The sequence below is a fragment of the Pleurodeles waltl genome, chromosome 4_1 (genome assembly GCF_031143425.1).
Source record: "Pleurodeles waltl isolate 20211129_DDA chromosome 4_1, aPleWal1.hap1.20221129, whole genome shotgun sequence".
Lineage (NCBI taxonomy): Eukaryota > Metazoa > Chordata > Amphibia > Caudata > Salamandridae > Pleurodeles > Pleurodeles waltl.
Window position 1 is genome coordinate 736526691 of NC_090442.1, and position 20698 is coordinate 736547388.

Sequence of the window (20698 nt, forward strand, 5' to 3'; positions counted from 1 at the left end):
TAATGGGAAAGAAAGGTTTAAATATGCTAATTTATGTTGGTCAGTGGGAGCCTAGAAACTTGAAAGGGTAAACTCGTATATTTTCTTGGGTAAAACTGTTTGCGGGCACCTCAGAAGACCTGGCGACCATAGAGCATAACAACACAAGGCTCTATCTCAAGCTAATGGCTTGAGTGCCCTTTATAAGGCAACCGGCAGGAGACATTTTTCACATCTCTTAGAGGTCTACCGAGCAAAGATACCTCCCTCTTTACTTCATGGCTCAGAGCATGTTGGAGTTTCTAAATGGTTTTTTTTAGATAAACTAGAGAGCCGGATCCTACGAAATCTAATATCAGCAAACACTGCTGCTAACCCTCTCTCATTTCGCAATGACACTACCCCCTCTTATCCCTCCCTCACACTCAGTCTCCTCTCTGTACAGCCTCCTCACACATGCTAAACACAGTTTCATTCCTGTGCCTTTTCCATGTTTCTGTCCCTCAAACCAATGCTCTCCTCCTCTTCTTAGGTGTCTTCTGTGTACACATGTCCTCCCTCTCTATGCGTCTGTGGCCTGCTCTGTCCTTTCTCTTTCTCACACACTTTCTGCTCCTCTGTCTCAAGTTCATTTACCACTTCCTACAAATACTACCTATCCCTCTCTGTCTTCCTTTCTATCTATTCTGTGCAGCTCTCACCCGTATTCACCATGCCACAAAATTCCACTACACAAATACACTCCACACCACACAATTCCACCCACAATTCCAAAACAACCCACATAATTTCACTCCAACCCAAAACACCCAAGTAAAAGACATTCTTGTTTACAACGCCAGTAGCTCAAACTCCCGCAAATGTGAGACCTATTGCAGTGCAAACGCTTTTTCCAGTTGCTGCCATCCTGATGATCAGCAGGTTCTCTAATAAACTGGTGTGTTTTTTTCTTTATTTCAGTCCCTTTCTACCTGTCTGGGGCTCCACATTCTTCTTCCTGTCATGTTTCACACACACCCTTGTCCTCCCCTCGTCTTCCCCTCAGGACGCAGCTTTAAGTGCTTTGAATCCTGCAATGGCCGCACCAACATTTTAAGTTGCCGCCAGCCATTCAGATTGTCTGCATAAGTGCTCCGTAATTTAACCCCTAAGTGTATGCTTACCATCTTTGTTTGTAATGCAGAGGTTTATAAAGCCACTGAATGAATTTACACCCACCCACAAAACGTCCTTGTTCTTAATTAACTTTTAGTTTCTTGCAAAGTTTGGAGTAATTCTGTCAAGTTGGTTTTGCTGTAGCAGAGAGCAAACAATCATTCCGTCCACCCTAAGACTGATAGTTTAAAACATGACACAAACTTTCTTGGGAAGGCGTGCTAATTGTGTAGGAAAGTTACATATAGATTGGTCAAATGCATGCTGTGTAATGTATAGAATTGTGCAATAGATAATGTACAGTTAGCGATTATTATTCAGTTATGTGAGTCTTTGAAAGATACAATGCCGGTGAAGAAAATAGTGATTAACCAAGAGCTGTCGCTCTACACTGCCGCCATCTTTCCTTGAATCACGCGAGGCTTTCCTTTCACTTTCCAAAGGCTTAGCTTCAAGGCCTTGATTACGAGCGCCACATAAAAGAACCGAGCCCTGCGCTCACACCTCGCTGCAGTGCTACATGTTGTGTTGTTTAAAAAGAGGGTGCGATAACGTATACAGCCCCTGGATAAATGTCGACAGCTCCAATGTCAATGGTGCATTATGAGCTCCGTTTTCTCAGCCTCAGTTCGAAAGAGGCGATAATTATCGCCCCGAAATTTAGGAGCACTGCATTGTGTTTTATTGGGTGGGTTAATGTTCACAGCTGACATAGGGACCCACATAATCACAAATTTCATTTTAACTTGTGCGTCTAAATGTGAGATTATTTTCACTTTTTTTTTTTTTTTTTTAATAAGTGGAGCCCAGAGGACCTTCACTTCAGCCTGGAGTTTGGATGTTTTTAATGAGGTGAATGTGATGCTAAAAATATATTCTTGCAGGCATGTCGTTATTGTTTACTGGTACAAGGTTCCATATGTAGGAACACATTTTCCCATAGACACAGAATGGGTAAAACCCTTTGCTACATCTGGCCCAAGGTCAGGTATTAGCAGGCACACTAAGCTCGCACATATCGGGTCCTTGTTTAGCTGGTCACAGTTCTCTTGATTTAGATAGCATAGCAGTTGCAAGACCAAAATGCCTCTGCCTCGAATATGCAACTTACCGGTCTCCAAAGGTATATCTGGTTCAAGCTCTGCCTTGTTCTTTCCCCGAGTTAAAAAAAAAGAAAAAAAAAAAAAAGAAACACTATGCTCAGAGAACCCAGTTGTTACAATAATTAAATATCTAACCCTGGTTCTTCTCTTTATTTCAGTATCTCAGCTCAGAGTAACTTTGCTGTTGGCGCAGTAGTGAATGCAACCTTTGGCTCCATCATCGAGCTCACCTTCTACATCACTGCCCTGGTAAAAGGTGCCCGAGAAGGGAACAAGTGTTATGAGGAAGTGGTTAAGTCGGCCCTGACAGGCACCGTCCTAGGGTGTGTCCTCTTTGTTCCAGTAAGTCCAGTGGCGACAGTACTAGCTTTCGAAGGAGCATGTACCTACTTTTATACTTGTGTGTTCGTTCTGGCTATCTGCCGCTTTTCTGTGGACGGTGCATGGGTGTTTCCCCCTCCTGCGATAGAATTGTAGATTAATGAGCACTGCTGTCAAATGGATTCTCCGATTAAACGATGGTGACTTGTATTAGGAGCGGGTTGGTGGATTGGTGTATCTAGGTAGACAGGTGTGTGCTACTCACAAGTTAGGTAAGATTGTTGTTTTCCAGCGTTCTGAATATAAGTAAAGTACTTGTACCGCTTGGTTTTCATTCATGTCTTTGTGTTTTTGTTGTTCTAGGGCTTGTGCATGGTGGTCGGTGGACTCAAACATAGTGAGCAAAGGTTTAACAGTCGGTCAGCTGGTGTCAGTTCAGCACTTCTCTTCATATCAGTTGGAGGTAACACCATAGTAAAAGTTGAACTTTCCAGGCCTTGTCTTGCAATTTTGCTAACTATCTCATTACTAATTTGTTGAATAAAAGTTATAAAAGCTGGAATAAAATTAAATAATTTTAAAAATGTAATGTTTCAAGTGGTCAAAAGCAGAATAAAGAGAAGACCGTACTGATTCTTGACTTTGACAGCCACATATCTCATAGTGGTGTACTAGGCTACCTAACTTCTTGGGCTCACATTTGTAGGCACACAGAGAAATATTGTAGAATGCTTATTGTAGGCAATTGTTAGTAATGGACTGGTAAAGAGAACCGTTTGTTTTCCCTCTTCACTGTACTCCGTTAGAAAAATACTAATAAAATGCTATCAAATTATTGTGTATCCAGAAAATATGGTTTGGGCGATCTATAGAAAGGAAAAATGCACATATTGTGAATTTGTACAGATTGGGAATTTATATTTTAATGCCCTCCAAGAGAGAAATTTACTGGCAGAAGAGTGTGTGCAGTAGGCTGTTCATAAAGAAAGTGTCTGCTCAAGGCTAGATGACATAATACATTATACCCTTGACCTGTGGGCGCATGGCTGGTGCATAGGGTTAGGGAGATGAAATCCGAGGTTCATGCCTTGTATGACCAAGACCTGTAGACCTCTTCAATCTGCCATACCTTATTTTGCCATTGGTTGTAGATTGAAGCATTGTTGCCTGAATTAAATTCAAGTGGGAATGCGTATGTTTAAGTGTATCTGGGAGGGAAAGCCTCCATTTTTAATCTAGGGGGTGGGAATATTTGCGGTCGCCCCACCCAGTGTAGGGTCTCAAATTCTGTATGAGAATAGCACAAGGACTAAGACTGCTGAAGCTACCCAATTTAGGTCCATTGCATTATCTGCCCCTTATCTAGCTTTTGCGCTTTCAAGCAGATGACCATAGCTGGATAACCAGACACACACTAATGGGAGATTCAAAATGAGGAATGCAGAATGTTCAATTGCTCCGTCCTCCTATTAGACCCTTAAACTGGAAGTCCTGTATTTAGTCGTCTTCCATCTGTTCTACTTGGATAAGTCTAGTATCTAGATGGTCTTGTATTTTTTGTGTGGCAGCAGTTGGAACATGCAGTCATTTTGAATTGGAATGATTTTCCTCTAAGTCTGTTATTAATGACCTTAATGCTTCTTTACTTGTACTCCCCAAATAGGAAATACTGCTCAGCGTGGGATATAAGTATTTAGTGGGTCCATTCAGAACTATCCTCTTTTTACTGTGTCCAGTGAGCCATTTTCACTTCAGGACTCTGGATAGTTGATATTTTGAGCGTCTTGCACTGTGGCTTGCCAGACGGGCTCTATGTATGCCCTTCCTTAAACATGGAAAACATGTTTTCTATTACATTGCCATAATTTGCAGTTTTAGCAGTAAACTGTGGAGTGCACACAAATGGCACAGACAGCTTTGACGTCTGACTCCAAATGTGCACGGGCCGAGGGAAACGTCCCTTCATGGGTTTGGAGAAGTCCCTACACCGTTACTTTTGGAACAGCCATACAGCACTCCTGGCTAGGTCTGGATGCTAAAAAATAAAAAGGCAAAATCTTTTTTGCATTTATAATTCTGCCTAAAGTACTCTGCAAGTCCCCCTAACGGCCGGCAGCAGCAGTTCTTGCATCTGAAGTGCTATTGACAGTCACATTTCAAGAGAGTCTCCTTAGATTAAAAGCTGTTACAAGAGACTGTAGGCGTTTGAGCGGCTACTTTTTGAGACAGACCATTTATTGGTGCGTTTATCGTCTTACTTCCGAATACTACCTTCTGAATTAAAGAGCATCCCATTTAATTTTAATAGTTCCAAATCTGTACATCCGATATTTTTAGTCATAGGATTTTTACGTTAAACAAACTATATCGGTCGTTTAGAGAAGAACTGCTCTGCGCTTTCCCAGCCCTGTCAAATGTGCCTTTTTCCTGCCTAATTGGGGCGTAGAGAATTGCTGATTGACCACTGCTGGAGTGCATTGCTCTATAATTTGGAGTCAGTGTGTCTAAAGGTGGTGACCTCCCTGCCACCGGGCCCACTGCCTTTATTGTGTGAGGGAGGCCACCTGTGACCACCTGATTCATTTTTTTCCTATTGGACCTAATCCTGTAGGTCACAGGAAGTGCAAACGACCCCCAAGCACCGCCCTCACCTCCCCGCTCCTCCTTCCCCCCCAAGAGAGAAAACTCTGTTATGGTCACTGTTTTTTTTTTCCGCAAACAAACTCTGGTTCAAGTTCAAAAAGTTTTATTCGAGTTTAGCAAACCATAAAGGTAGACATATAAATACAAACAGTTAAAAAGGAAAACACTCATTGCCATAGATTACAAAAACAACCAAGCAATGTGCCCTACTCGCATTTTGTTTGGCTTCAAATTAAAGTGCCACAAACTCATGCTTTGGGCATTAGTTGATGAAAAATAAACTAAGAGGGTCCACGCCAAAACCAAGGTAAGCTCTTGTCATGCTTTGATAAGTGCTCGCACTGTATTGGTGAACTCCCCCGCCACTGCTGCCTCTGCCCCCCTCATAGCCTCGGCGGACTGCCCTCCAGAGTCCAAATGTTCATCTCCTAACTGCAGCGACTTTTCTCCCTGTTCCGATCTAGCAAGGATACGCTCTGGATTCCTCAGACACCTGTTTATTTCACAGGAACGAGATGGTTTTGTCTTTTACACCCTAGCCATAGGACTGGCCTAGTTCAAATCCATTTCCCTGCAGCCCACAAACCCTTCGAGTTCACGGAACCCGTTGACTTGTACGTTTTGGGTTTTTTTTTCGATTGCGGTTCGGGACGTTCCGATACCTATTATAGCAGACATCCCTTAGAAGATTATCTAAAACCGTTTAAAGCTGTATTTTTTAATGTATACATTTGGCTTCCAAACCCGTGCGTTTTATAGAGCACAAAACCCTGTTTCACCTGTATTGCAAAACATACATTTTAGTGACCCTCTGCTAGTTTGTAACTGTTTTCTCAGAGGAACCCGTTTTTCGAATAGAAATGACAGCTCGACAGGTTTAATTTATTTAAATTGCAGTAAGCGGGCAGGCTATTTTTCAGTTTGTGTATCTAAAAATGTAATCTGGAGCATGGTGAATTTGGGTGCGATGCAGGTGTTGACGTTGTGACGTTTCCAACAGCACATGTGCCTTAGGCTTACGAGGCAATTTTTTGGGGGTAAAGAAGTGGTACTATATGAGATTCGTGATTGACCAAGGTGGACACTAAATTGAGAAATACTTTTTTTCCTACAGGCTGCTCTTAACACCTTCTATTTTCCATAGGCGTGTTTGCACCGACCTTGTTCTCCAAAGTCTACGGGAAGCTTGTGTGTGGGGACTGCTTGAACATCACCCAGAATTCCTCGGCACGTTTCCTGTGCCAAAACTGCGAGCTCGAGGTGGTGAGTGGCTTTAGATTCTCAGAAAACTAGATCTGTACTGCACGACATATCTGAGGCTGTCGCAGTATGTATGAAGAAACGTCCAGCGTATGAACCGCATGGCATAATCTTTCATTTGGACTGAATTTCTTGTGTAGTATGCAGTGTTTTTGTAATTTTGTCCATTCAACGCATAATGATTTAAGGAGTTCATATGCACAGTAGAAACATAATGGTTATGGATCCCGAACATACTCGAAGATTTAGGCGTTCACCCTTTAGTTTCTGTAATCTGGCTAAACCGACGATTTAGTAGGGAATTTCACAAAAGAACATTGTTTGTCTCTATTTTAATTTCTTGCCGTTGATCTACTCTCACACCCGTGTCTGGTAGTGTGTTTATTTGCAGTGTGTATGCGGTCTTTGCACCCCTGTGAATTGGATGAAAAGAAACCAGTGTTCCCTACTCAGACCTGCCCAGGGTGCTGCAATGTAAGGTCTCCAAGACCCTCTGGCCCCCACCCAAAACTGCCATTAGTAACTACATGTGAATCTGCTAGGCCGCGTGCTTACTGTGAGTTATTCCAGTCATGGTTTTCCGTTAATTTGTGTGTTCTTTTTTTTTCTTTTTCAGGTTGGACAAAACAGCACTTTGTTCTATGGTGAAACCCAGTAAGTGCAGGACCATTTAGCCACGCGGTGGTTGGTGTGTGGGATCACAGGTTTACTTCCCCTCGCCTTGGTAGTCTGATGATGAATGGTTTTGCAAGGAGTCTTGTGAAAAGCAAAAGCAGATTTGAAAATTCTGAATGGATCACTGCCTCTTGAGCAGCAATCGCCTTGTACATCAGGACACCTTTTCTGTTGCTTTTCCCCATAGAGGGCGAGAGGTAATGTGGAGGCAGGGCATGCATATTATTCGCTCGATGCCTGGGAGGCTTTCAGGTGTCACTCACCGACGAAGATTCATGGCTGCAGCTATGAATGGTGGGTCTGAAAATATTGAAGAAACATAAACATGTACTGTTATAGCTCTTAAGTTTGGCGACTGCCCTGCTGTCAATATCGAGGAAGTAAATATTGACAGAGGCATGCAGACATCCACGCACTGCTTTATGCAGTCCTGTCAGAGCGTTGCTGTTGGAGAGCCGTACGTAGGTTATTTTCTGAAATTGCAGTGCTTCCTGGAACGAGCCCAAATGAAATCCTTGACTTCTCAGAATAAGGTCCTACTCATGAGGAAGTATCAGTAGTTCTAGCCACCACTGTATTCTTTCTAAAAATGCCCCCCTACGTGAACTGAGGTGATGCTGTGAAATGATTAGGTGCACGTTGCACCTTCGAGAACAACGGGGGTGGAGAGATAGTGAAGCCAAGAGATTGGGGGTTTGTGTTTTCAAGGTTCAGTTAATGAGAGTGATGGTGAAAGGGGGCATGCATGGGGAGGTGGTTACATTGCTGTTCTATACTTTTATTGAAACTTAACTCTACAAATATATGGATACATACACATAACTAGTTCCTGCTATGCAGTCCGATGGTGTGTGGCAAACCTTAATGCCCCAACTCCTTCCGACGATCAGGGTAGTCCCAACATTGGTTCTAGGTTGTCCCACATAACTTTTATTGTGTGGAGTCGACCTGACACACTTTCCAAAATGCTTCTGTCCTTATCAGGCAGTATGAAACTATATACACGCTGACCATAAAGACAGGTTTGTACTGAAACTGCAGCCTATTTTACAGACGCAGGACCCCTGCCATGGGATACCGTACCTCCCACACAGGCACAAAGCAGTCTCAGCACTTGCATGAGGGGCACCCCTTCTTTTAACTACACATGCTTGCATAGAGGAGTCCTGAAACATTCTAGGACAGTGGTTCCCAACCTTTTGATTTATGTGGACCCCCATTTTAACATTCATGAACCCAGGGACCCCCACTGAATCATCATTGGAATCCGGGGACCCCTGCCTGAGTCATTACTGGAAACTGGGGACCTAATTTGTCAATATTTTTTAATTTTCTAAGCCGTCGAGGACCCCCCGAGAAGGCTTTGCGGACCCCCAGGGGTCCCCGGACCACAGGTTGGGAACCACTGTTCTAGGATGTGGGCTGTCTGTTCCTTAGCCACTGACACTCAACACTTGCCAAAGGATGTACACCTTTCACCTGGAGGCTCAATTCAGAATGTTTTCTTTGTGTGCCCCCTACCCATACAGAGCAGTCCCCACACTAGCTGTAACGTGGAGATCTCTGCACACAGTATCCCTGACACTGGCTGCCTTATTAAAGTACAGCGCTGTCCTTTTAAGGTCTTTGTTTGTAAATTTTGACCTGTCTTAACTATTTGGGTTTGATTTATTGCAGGCCCCTGGTGTACACAGTTTGTTTTCTACTTCCTGCAGCATATCTCATTGGACTCATCTTCACTCTGAAGACTCACTCGCATATCTATGACATTCACATCAGTGACTGCCATGGTAAGCTACTGTCCTCCATGCAGGTTACATATTTGTAAGTTTCCACCATGTATAGCTTGTACTTCCTCGCCCTGCATATAGCATATTTGTCAGTGACTGCCATCCTTTGTTGGTTCACTGTGTGGAGTTTTCAACCTACCGTTAGTGACATGCATCTGTTTTGGGTTGGTAGGTGTGGTTTAATTCCCTACTTGTCTGGAAGGTTTAATTGAACGAATTAACTTGAACCTGTGCTTACTGTGGTGTTAAGGAGTCTCTGCTTTAGACAATAGTGAGCTGCAAGTGGGTTTTCGGGCCGCCATAAGGTAGGCACGTTTTCCTTCTACCGCTTACCATTTGAATGTTTGATTCCGTCCATCATCTGTTATTTTTTCATTTGTGAAAGTGGGAAGGGTATGCCCAGACGTGGGTCCCATGCTCGCTATGCCACCAGATTTAAGCTAGCCTGGCTTAATGAGGTGTGATACCCCGAAATCGGTCCCAGGATGCTTGTTTCTGGTCCAGGAAGGTCCTGGCCTGGCAGTTTGGGCTGAACTGCTCCCATGGGGAGCAGGGTCAAGACTGATTTGCATATGGCTGGGTCCAAACTGGAATGGCATGGCAAGCAAAACAACTGATGGATTAAAGACAGATCTATCACTGGATTTGAATGTTTGATTTGTTCCGCATTCTGTCCATTATCTGCTGTTTTAGCATTTCTCCAGGCAACTCCAGATTTTTTTTGCAAATTCGTGGACTGAACGCAGTTGAATGAGAGAACCGCCTGTATATCATGGACTTATTTATCAGTGTTCACCCTTTCTCTTTTGTCTGTGTTCAAGCTGGTCATGCTTGCATAGCCCCACTCTGGCAGGGAACATGATTTCAGGTATCTGATATCTGTCCCACGATTTCAACACCCTTAATCTTTTTTGCTTAACATCCCAACCTTTAGAGTTTATGGGCCTAACACCCCATTATTGTTGGCACTGACTAGAAGTGCTTATTAGTAAGAAATATGTGCTATAGAATCCATGTGTGTAAAATTTACGAACTAACATACTGTGCAGGTTGGAAATTGCTTTGAGGGTTGGAACTGACAACTCAGCGAAAGTCATTTTTGGGAATCCAATTTTTTTTTGTCACAGCAGGCGTCTGGAATTGTTCCTTTAACTGTGTCCCTAATGTGGCTATTGAGGTAAAACTTTGAATTCAGAACTATACCAACACTTTGAAATTCATTACAATTAATGGAGAAACATCTTTACTCTGGGCCAGTGAGCTAGTTTTGGAAGACAGAGTGTGGCAACAAGTGGCAAGAACTTTTTATTTATTTGAGGTTGTCTGTTGCTTGGACCACATCAAGTCGATGTTGGGGACATTTATTTTGGTATAAACAGAATGTACCACACGCCATTTGCCAGTGAGGACTGGCTGCAGAAGAAGCAAGCATTTAGGTATCAAGTCAGACAGTAGATTATATTAAAAAAGCAGAACAGTATGTGGGCGAGGTATTTTTAATAATAAAAATATTAGGACTTAAATCAGAAGACATGCATTCCCAAAGGGAGAAAGATGTTGACTTGGTAGAGTGGCCCAGTTGTGTTAAAATACTTCTTTTACCCATGAATATTGGGGTGAAAAGAATGCAGATAAGAGTGTCTTAGGCTGGCAAGGAATTCTCCTTACTCAGGGAACATATTGGTGATGTTAAGCTAGACAGAGTTAATTTGGTTAAGGCTGTTATAACTAAGCAAGGCAGAAGGAATGAGCGAAGCAGTGTGTATCAATTAAATTGGCAATGATTTCCCAAAGTCCTCCATTATGCTTGTCACTCTAACTCGCTGGTGGGGATTTTTTTGATTATTTGGTCACTTGGTTGTAGTGTTGTAGCGATGATGTTAACTTCCCTTTTGATGTTGAGGATTAAAAAAAAAAAAAAAAACGATTAGCAACTTTTCGCAATGATATTATCAGAAATATGAACACAGTTTTCCCACAAATTACCGGTGTCATCATTTTGAGAATTACTCTGCTTTGCCACTCAGTATTTTAATAGATTTTTTAAACTAGCATTCAATTGTAGTTGTGGCTTGATAGCAGTCTCCAGGGTTGTTTTGCAAATTGTTTGCTTTTCTACCTTGCTAGCAGGAGAGTCTTAAGGTCTGCAAAAGGAACTCTCTTATGGATGCTTCTAACTGCCTATTCCTCTTCCTAGAATATCCCACAGGTGCCCACACGATCTGGAGATATTTTTGTTGCAGTTCTCCTGCACAATGCTAGGTGGCATCTTGCAGCTCGGCATTGTCTCCATACTGCCCAGGAAGTGACCGAGCAGAGGTGTATAGAACTCAACCCTTGCTTGTTGAAATCATTTTCTTTCTGCCCCTTCCAACACTGATCTGGAACTCTGCTCCCGAATTCAGTCGGCTTTTCCAATGATTTGGACTTTACACAGTGTGCTAGGAGATATTATCCCCATTGGAAATGACAGGATTCAAGCAATGCAGAAAGTGCAAAAGCAGATGTTGGCCACGGTTCCACATGAGGAGTCTGGGGCCGGGAATTGGACACAACTTTAAGTTGTGTAATGAGTGCGCCCTCCTGCACCAAAAGGCAAATCAAGACCAGAAGATAAAGCTGTTATGTCACGGAGCCCACAACGTTGTTGTGGTCATTGCACACTTCCTGCTCCAAAGTCATGGGCCCGAAGTTTGTCCCAGCTGCGGAGTCCCTCCCAGGATTATTCCACTTCCAACTTGACGTTTTTGGATGGTCTAAGTCTAAATTGCATAAAGCAAATCAGAACTCTACTTTAAGGAGAAGGCGTAAGCGTGTCATGATATAGGTCACATTCTGAGATCATCAGTCACTGAGCCTGAGTCCCCAGCTGGTATCCGATGCACCCAGAGTTCCCTGGTCCATCACTGACCCTGCAGGAGATCAAGGCCTTCCAAGAGGCCATGTTGCAAATATTCAGTGCGCTTCTGCCTCCCTCTGGCACACCTTCAGGCTCCACCGGGGAGTTTAGTCAGGTTACAGCTAGCAGGTCTGTGCTGGCTCAGTCTCTCCTTGGGACCCATCACCGGACCTATACTGACTCCAGTACGAATTCTACCCTGACCATAGGATCCATGCTAGTTCCCACCACCTCGATGCTGGAGCTGATGCAACCAACAAAGGATTGGTACAAGTGTCATGTTTGTTTTTACATTTTTCCTCTTTTAAGACAGTACAGTAACCAGCAATTACTTAAAGTCATCCATCAGTTTGACCAATTACAGGTACAGTGTCATGATATACCATTGTTTTCCATAACAGGCAATAAAGTTCATACAGTCTTGTACAGCTCGTCCACAGCACTTCCCAAACCCATACGAATGTCGGCTCCTGTTTTTCACATCCAACATACCAAATCGCCAGTGCCAATAGCATGCAAATAGGTAGTTCCGTGATTACTGTCCGAGGGAGTCATGGTGTAGTCATCTGACCTATCATTCTGCAGTTGTTTGTAAAAGATAAGGTTGCAATGGTGCCCATATGTCTCTGAGTCTAATTCTAACCGGCAACATGGTAGCACACACTTCGGAATTAGTGTTGCAGGTTACCAGGGTCCATGTCTGACCCTGAGCCAATGTTGACCCAAGCTCGACCAATGTCACGCCACAAAAATACAAAGGTGCAACATGTTTCTGTGCAGCCAGATTCTAAACCTGTCACTCTGCTGAATCTCAGCAGAGACACTAATATCATTTTTGTTCTGACTCTAAACCTATACCAGAGCAGGATGCACCACAGAATTGTAATGATCATGAGGAGGATGGCTTGCCTCTACCTCATTACACTGATGATGCCTTATACTTTACAGAACGCTTTGAAAAAGATGCTTTTCCTGACAGAAAGATTGACGCAACATGGGCCATAGAGGCGAGTGCCTCATTTACACTGGTGGTTCGAAGGGCAGCTGAGGTGTTAGTTATAGCTGCCCTCTACTGAGACTAAAACAAATGTTTCCTTTTACATGTTCTGCAGCCACACAGTCCGCAACATCTGGGCCTTTAGCATAGTTGAATGTTGTCTTCTTAGATACTCTCATGGCTACCTCTTTGAACCCATGTTCTTCCCCACCTAAACAGGCAGGTGGCCGGCCATCATAGACAGACACCTCGTGACCTGGACCTTCTCACTAAGAACCCTACTCCAGAGTCATATTGTGTAGGCCTCAGCCAGTAAAATAAATCTTATTCATTTCCCTCATCTCCTCTGGATAGAGAATCTTATAGAATTTACACTTTTGGCAAATGTATGTTTTCCACAGCCAGTCTGGCATTGTGGTCTGTAAACACAGTCTGTCTGAGCTGATTAACCCATTCTGTTTGTGTCATGGCCATTGAGATTCTATGAGCTGTCCCAGAAGATTGTTGGGCCTCTTTGCCCCAGACATTACATGATGGGCAGGACGCAGCCAGATAGGTTAGCCACCCCGGTCTGGATACCACATATTGCATTAGCAGGACAGCTGGTACCAGTCTGATTTTTCTTTGACATGCCTAGATGAGGTCCATTGTGTTTCTTGCAGTATGCAAGATTTTCTGAAGGATATGTCCTTTGAAGGGGCTCCCTCTTTGGTGATAAGGCAGACTCTTCTTTGTAACACATTAAAGACAGGACAATTGCAGTTTCTTCCTTGGAGGTGTTTGCCCCCTGCCAAAAATTCTTGCACCAGGTTTGGAAATTTAGGGCTGCTCCTTGATGCAAGTGTATAGGCAGACATCCTTCCCAACCATTGATGATATAGACAGACCAGTCCTTTGGGTGCACCAGTCTTCCAATTACTCCTTTCTTGCTACAACAGCCAACAAACCGCTTATGTTTGCCTTCAGCAGTGCATGCTCACTCAGTTGAAGGGCACTGGATTCTGAGAAAGGCAGGGTTTGTACTCTTGCTATTTTATTGTCCCAAAAAAAGGTCTCAGGCCTATCTTGGACTTCAGTCTCCTCAACACCTTCTTACAGGTGGATTGGGTCATAATGCTCATATTGGCCCAGATCCTATCTGCTCCTGGCCCGGACAATTGGGCGGTGTCCTTAGAGTTGCAGGATGCATATTTTCATATCCATCCTGCAGTCCCAAAGGTATTACCTGTGATTCAAGGTGGACCAGGAACATTTTCAGTTTGCTGTGCTCCACCTTGGCTTAACCAGCACTCCTCAGGTGTTCATGAAAGCATTGGTTTTGGTCGCTGCACATCTTTGGAGGTTGGGAGTTTCTGTATTCCTGTACCTCGACCACTAGCTGCTGAAGGCAATCTTGTCAGTCAGTCGTGGACCACCTAATGATAATAGTGAACCTTTTGACTTGGTTCGGTTTCAACGTAAACAAACTGAAGACGCACGTGAGTCCCTCTGAACTCAACTGTATCCAGGACTGCCCCAATAAATGGAAGCCTCTCTGAGTTTTATCTCTGCAGCATTGAGTCTTTGACATTAGGCTATCATATTTGGGTGCCCACCCCTTCTGGAGCGTCTCAGGAGGGCCCCCTACTGGTCTCCTGCTAGCAGTGTTGACCCTGGTGCCAGTCTGGCCCGTTGGATCCATTGATAGACCTGGAGCGGCACCCGTTGACCCACCTCGACCTTCCGCGGTTCCAGTGCAGACGCCCTGGAGAGTGCCATCCCCATAGTCATCCCTGATTCCAACATGGAGCCAAACCGGGGTCGTGAGACTCTGCTGCACACGGGGGCAGACTTCCTATGACAGAGCCAGTGCCTTATTTGTTTGACAGGCCCGGATTGGGGAAAGATAGGAGGGGTCTGTGGACCCTTATGAATACCAGTTTGAAGACCCTGAGGACAACTGTTTTGAGGATCTGGTAGATGCTAGTGGAATGAACACCTCCCCAAACACTGGCCTGGTCGCTCCGTCTACCGTGGCTACGGATGGAGGTGCCTCATTTGTAGTGGTGATGCAGAGGGCTGCTGAGGTCCTGGACCTTATGCTGCCTTCAGTGGCAGTCAAGGCAAAAGTCTTGACGGAGGTGCTTCTGCTGGAAATTGCCCCCACCGAACCATTATTCCCATTTAGTAAAACCCTTTCTGATGTCCTACTTGGGGCCTGGCCCATGACCTGCACAGGGGCTCCTGTGCATAGGACAGTGTGCCTGCCACTATTGCCCCGTCCCAGGGGGCTTTTTACCTTACTCAGGCCTCCACCTCCAAAGTTAACCTTTGGGGATTCCACATGACTCCACCGGACAGGTAATTCAAAAGGTTGAATACCCTCAGGAAGAGGATGTTCCCTTATGCCAACCTTGCACTGCAGTTGATAAACATCGTGTGCCTCTTTGGCCGATACACCTATACCATCTCGGATTGGGTTGCACAAGTGCTGCCCATGGTTTCAGAGGAGGCCAGAGCAATACTCTTTTAAGCAATTGCTGATTAGAGAGTCGCAGCCAAGTTCACCATAGGATGTAGGCTGCATATAATCGACTTGCTGGGCTGAGCGATTTCATCTTGTGTGGCTCTTTGGCGCCACGCCTGGCTGAGAACCCATTGCTTTCGGGGGCTATCCAGGCCTCACTCATGGGCATACCCTTTGGCTCTCGGTTGTTTGGAGAGGAGGCGGACTCTGCTTTAGAGCACTTTAAGGACAGCAAAGGTACAGCCGGTTCCTTGGGCCTCCCCAGCTAAGCTCAGTGTGCCTTCTACCCCTTTCGGGGCCACTGGGACAGGCTTTCAACTGTCTGTACATGCCCAGCCACCTCCAGGCAACAAACTGCACATTTTTGTGGCCGAGGACACTGTTCGCACAGATCACATGGGACAGCCAGCCAGATGTCGAGGCAGTCCAACACCACCTGGCAGCAGCAGCCTTCAAGCCCCTTTAGTATGCCCTCTGACCATCATGGACATCCAATGGGGGACAGGATACACCATTACCTGCACCACTGGGGGTCAGTAACATCCGACTGAGTTTTACAGCTAATCCAGAGGGACTACTCCTTCTGAATTGTGATCACCCTCCTACCCATCCCACCTACTTATAACAAGCTGACTGAGAACCACTTCTCCTTGCTTCATCAGGAGGTTTTCTCTCTCTTGGCTATGGAAGCTATAGATATGGTGCTGGCATCAGAAGTAGATTGTGGTTGCTAATCCCGCTTCTTTCTGGTACTCTAGAAGTACGGAGGACTTAATCCTATTTTAGACATGCACCTTATCAATCTCTAACTGAAAAAGGAGAAATTCAAAATGATCATGCTTGCATAAGTCCTCTCTGCCCTGGACCCAGGAGAACGGATGGGTATCACTGGGCTCACAAGACCCCTACTTTCACATCCCTCTCCTGCCTGCCCACGGGCATTACCTGCAGTTCACGGTCTGCCGAGAGACTTCGTCTGTTGTGCTCCCCTTTGGCCCTACCAGTGCCCCTCGGGTGTTCACGAAAGTGATGGCTGTGGCTGCAGCTCATTTGAGACTGTTAGGGATTCCAGTCTTTCCCTACCTTGACGATTGGCTGTTGAAGGTGGGCTTGACCCAGGCAGTTGTCTCCTGCATTTAGACTAAGGCAAACTTTATGCACCTGCTGGGGTTTACTATCAACGTACCAAAGTCATACTGGCTCCTTCTCATATGCTGCTTTTCATCGGAGCGGTTCTGGATACAGTGCAGTTTCAAATCTATCCTCCCGAGCGGCGAGTCCATGATATTCAGGCCATGATACTGATGTATCGGCCTGTGTCCTGGATTTCAGTGAGACTGACTCAGAGGCTGTTGGGCCCTATGGCCTCCTGCATCCTTCTTGAGACACATGCCCTTTGGCATATAAGGGCTCTGCAGTAGGTCCGAAGTTCCAGTGCTAATAGCATTAGAGGAATCTCTCCAACATGGTCCAGATCTTGGAAGGAACTGCAAAAGACCAGTGGTGGCGAACGAACAGCGTTTGGGTCAGTGGCGCAGACCTCTTTTCCTTCCCCAACCAGATCTGACAGTAGTGACAAATGTGTTACTCCTGGGAGGGAATGGCTCTTTGGGAGAGGTGGAGATCAGGGGACTCTGATATCAAGTGGAATCCAGATTCCACATCAACCTGTTAGAGATCCGGCTGGCATTGAAATCCTTTCTTCCCTCAATCAGTGGAAGGCTAGTACAGGTGTTCATGGGCAACACTGCCATGTGGTATTACAGCAAACAGGGTGGGGAGCGGTTGTGGTCCCTTTGTCAAGAGGCTCTGCGCCCTGGATGTGGCTGGAACAGCAGGGCGTATACCTGGTGGTTCAATACTGGCAGGCTCTCTAAGCGCCAGAGCAGACAAACTCCACCATTGATGCCACGAAGGTCATGAATGGCATCCCATTCCAGAGGTGACGCAAGGTCTGTTCCAAGAATGGGGAAAGCCTTGATTGGATCTTTTCGCCTTTATCAAACGTGCAATGTCAACTGTTTTGCACGCTGTAGTTTCCAAGGCCACCTCAGAGGTGCTTTTCATCTTGAATGTAGCTCAGGCCTCCTGTATGCCTTTTTGCCAATACCGCTCTTGCACAGAGTTCTCAAGAAGATCATGAATAACTGAGCCCACTTGATTCTTGTGGCTTCGTACTGGTCATGGAGAGTCTGTTATCCTGTGCTGTTGAGAAAGAGCACAGGTCCTCTGATCAGGCTGCCTTTTTGGGAGGATCTTTTGTCGCAGCGACAGGGCTGAGTTCTGAGCCTGAAAACCCATTGCCTTCATACGTGGAGATTGAGTGGTGACAGTTGATGGCTTTCTAACTTTAGCCCAAAGCCTGTGATGTTAACTTGGCAGCCAGGTGTCCCTCCACCAAAACAATATACACCTGTCATTGGAGCGTTTGTGGCATCATGTACAGACAGACAGATTGCCCCGTCTTCTGCACCCCTTTTTCCAGGGCTCTGTGCACTTTGAAAGGTTATCGTTCTGCCATCTTGGCATTTCTGTGGTGCCAGATCAGCCATCCCTCTTCAAGTTCCCTATTGTACATAGGTGTTTGAAAGGCCTCCACCACGTTTCCTCCTGCACCCTTCCTTATCCACAGTGAGACCTTAATTTAGTCCTCACATTTCTAGTGTGTGCTCCTTTCGAGTGATCACACAACTGCCCTATCAGGCTCCTTACCTTCAAAACCGCTTTCTTAATGGTGATAATACCTGCCCGGAGTGTCAATGAGCTACAGGCTTTTTCATCTTAGTCTCCGTACCTTAATATCTACCAAGACAAACTGGTCCTTCGGACTAGAGCATTCTTCCCATCGAAGGTGGTAACTCAGTTTCATGCGGGCTAGTCCGTCACCCTGCCTAGTTTTTACGTTCTGCCTGACCCGAGAGATTCCATCAGCTGCACCATAAGATTGTTGCCATTCTACCTTGACCACACAAAAGAGGTTTGAGTAGATGATCAACTCTGTGGGGCACGATTGACCCAAAAAAAGGGAAGGCGGTGCAGAAGCAGACCATCTCATCATGGATAGTGCTCTACATCAAATTCTGCTACACATTGGCCAAAAAGCAATCTACTGAAGGTTTGCGTGCTCACTCCACCAGAGCTAAGGCTGTGACCACTGTTAGCTTGTGGCGTACCTGTCCTGATCTGCACACACTTAAGAAGCACTGATGCCTGGACAGTCTAGTCCAGGGAGACAGTCAGTTTGCCTGTTCGGTCCTGCAGGATTTTCTTGTATAAATCCCTGACTCTGTCCCACCTCCTGGAAGGTATTAGTTGAGTATCTATTCTAAGGTAAGGATTCTGCAGCTAGAAGTCTCTATCAGATGAACAAGTTACTTACCTTTGTTAACGTCTTATCTGGTAGAAAGACTATCTAGCTGCAGATTCCTTATCGACCCACCCATCCTCCCCACTCTGATGGATTTCAGAGTAAAGGGATGTTTCCCTTTTTAAAGGGCCCTTGCTTCACACACCAGTGGTCACTTTTCTGCATGGCTCAGCACTTCTGGTGTAGAAAGTTGTGAAAAGAAACTGACATCAGCATGTTGGGGTGGTACCTCTCTAGGCACTGCACATGTTGCTTCCGGTACAGATGCAGACAGATGTGGAGCAAAACGAAGCCAACTACCGGCGTGCAGAGGTATTGCTCTTAAAAAAAATCTGGTCTGATGTCTAGGGATTATTTTAAGGTAAGGAATCTGCAACTAGAAAGCCTTTACCAGATAAGACCTTCCACAAGGTAAGTAACATGTTCTTCAGGTTTGCTCCTGGATCAAGGTGAGGGAGGCTTCTTGGTCTTAGCCTTGTGCATCCTTGTCAACCACACCAGAAGGGACATGTGAGTCCTACAATGGAGCTTGAAGTTTGAGTGGGCTCATCAAGGATGGATTTCCAGCATCATTGAAATTTCAGGAGGAATAAGTTTAAGATCTGCAATGGTGACTTTCTGACTGCAGTTTGTTCTGCAGCAGGCAATTACCCTCGCCCCACCTGGAGCAGACAGTGGTGACAGACAAATCATTGCTGGGTTGGAGCTGTGGAAGATGGGTGATCTAAACTAGGTGTAGATCAGAGGGCTCTGGTGTCCAATAGAGGGCTGGTTCCATCAGTCTACTGGAGCTGTGGACCATTTGTGTGTTCCCGCCATCCATCAAGTTGGTGCAGATTCTCACAGACAAACACCAAGCAGGGCGGAGTAATATCTTGGGTACTAAGTCTTTGTACCTCAGGAGTTTGCTGGATCTCCAAGACATTTTCCTGGTCACCAACCACCTGATGGAGTCCCTGAATGCAAGAGCAGACAGACTGAGCAGGCGCCTGACAGATCACACATGGTGCTTACATCATAAGGTGGTGCAGGGAGGCCTGCATCAATGGGTAGGGGACTGGCATGGCTTGATGTTTTCACCACCATGAAGAACATGCACTGGCATACATTTTGCATATTGGAGTTCCCACAAGAACACTGGTTGAGGGCCACAGTGGGTCTAGAATGGAAAAAGGGACTCCTGTATGCATTCCCACCACTTATTCTCCTGCTCAAATTCTCAAGAATGACTGGCCCAAGTCACCCTGGGGGGGACCTGTATGTATAGAACACCAAGTAGACATCAGATATACACAGAGTACTTTTTATACACAAGACCAACCGAATTCCACCTTCCTAGTGAAATGCTTGTTGAATGCACTGGGTTTGTCCTCACCAACAACTACGTAAACATCCCCATTCCGCTCACTAACTTCTTTTCAACTTCCCTCAGGAGTCTGCTATTGCAACTTATCTGAGCAGGTAGGTTTCCCAGGTTTGTTGAACACTCTCTTGTACTTCCATATGAACGTAGTGGGTTCAGCATTCCTCACTTTCACTTGTATTATTTAATTGTGCAGTGTGAATTTCCCTACCACTGGACCGATGCAGATGCACGCCTTCCGTACTCTAAACTCGAAATAGACCAGCTGCCAGGGATGGCTATGCTTGATTCTTCCCACATGGCTACCACTGGACCCAATGGATAACCAAATCCTATCCACCACCAGCTGAGCGTGACAGAGACTTACCTGACTACTGGGAGGTGGGTTTCTTTATTCCCCTGCAGTACCTCTAGCAAACAATCACTTGCTTCTCATAACACATGAGAAATTATTAGTCCGGCGCACACTGAAGCAACATGCCTTACATACTTTCAGAGACCAATTCCTGGATGGACATGCACTTTCCCTAGCAGAAGATGTTAGATTCACTAATGTCACACAAATGGACTGTTTTGTGCTGCAACGCCTCCATAGCGCCCTGCAAGCCCTGATCCCATTGTATCCGCTGGGTCCGTTACT

At 45.4% G+C, this 20698-nt stretch overlaps 1 protein-coding gene across 1 annotated transcript in view; it reads left to right on the forward strand.

Moving 5' to 3' along the window:
- The window catches only part of LOC138288102 (uncharacterized), a 270866-nt gene that overhangs the window by 217297 nt on the left and 32871 nt on the right, over positions 1 to 20698 (forward strand). The window contains exons 11-15 of the mRNA XM_069229334.1: positions 2396 to 2579; positions 2922 to 3021; positions 6346 to 6464; positions 7078 to 7115; positions 8814 to 8926. Coding sequence (XP_069085435.1) covers positions 2396 to 2579; positions 2922 to 3021; positions 6346 to 6464; positions 7078 to 7115; positions 8814 to 8926 — 554 coding nt within the window. The remainder of the gene's footprint in view (positions 1 to 2395; positions 2580 to 2921; positions 3022 to 6345; positions 6465 to 7077; positions 7116 to 8813; positions 8927 to 20698) is intronic.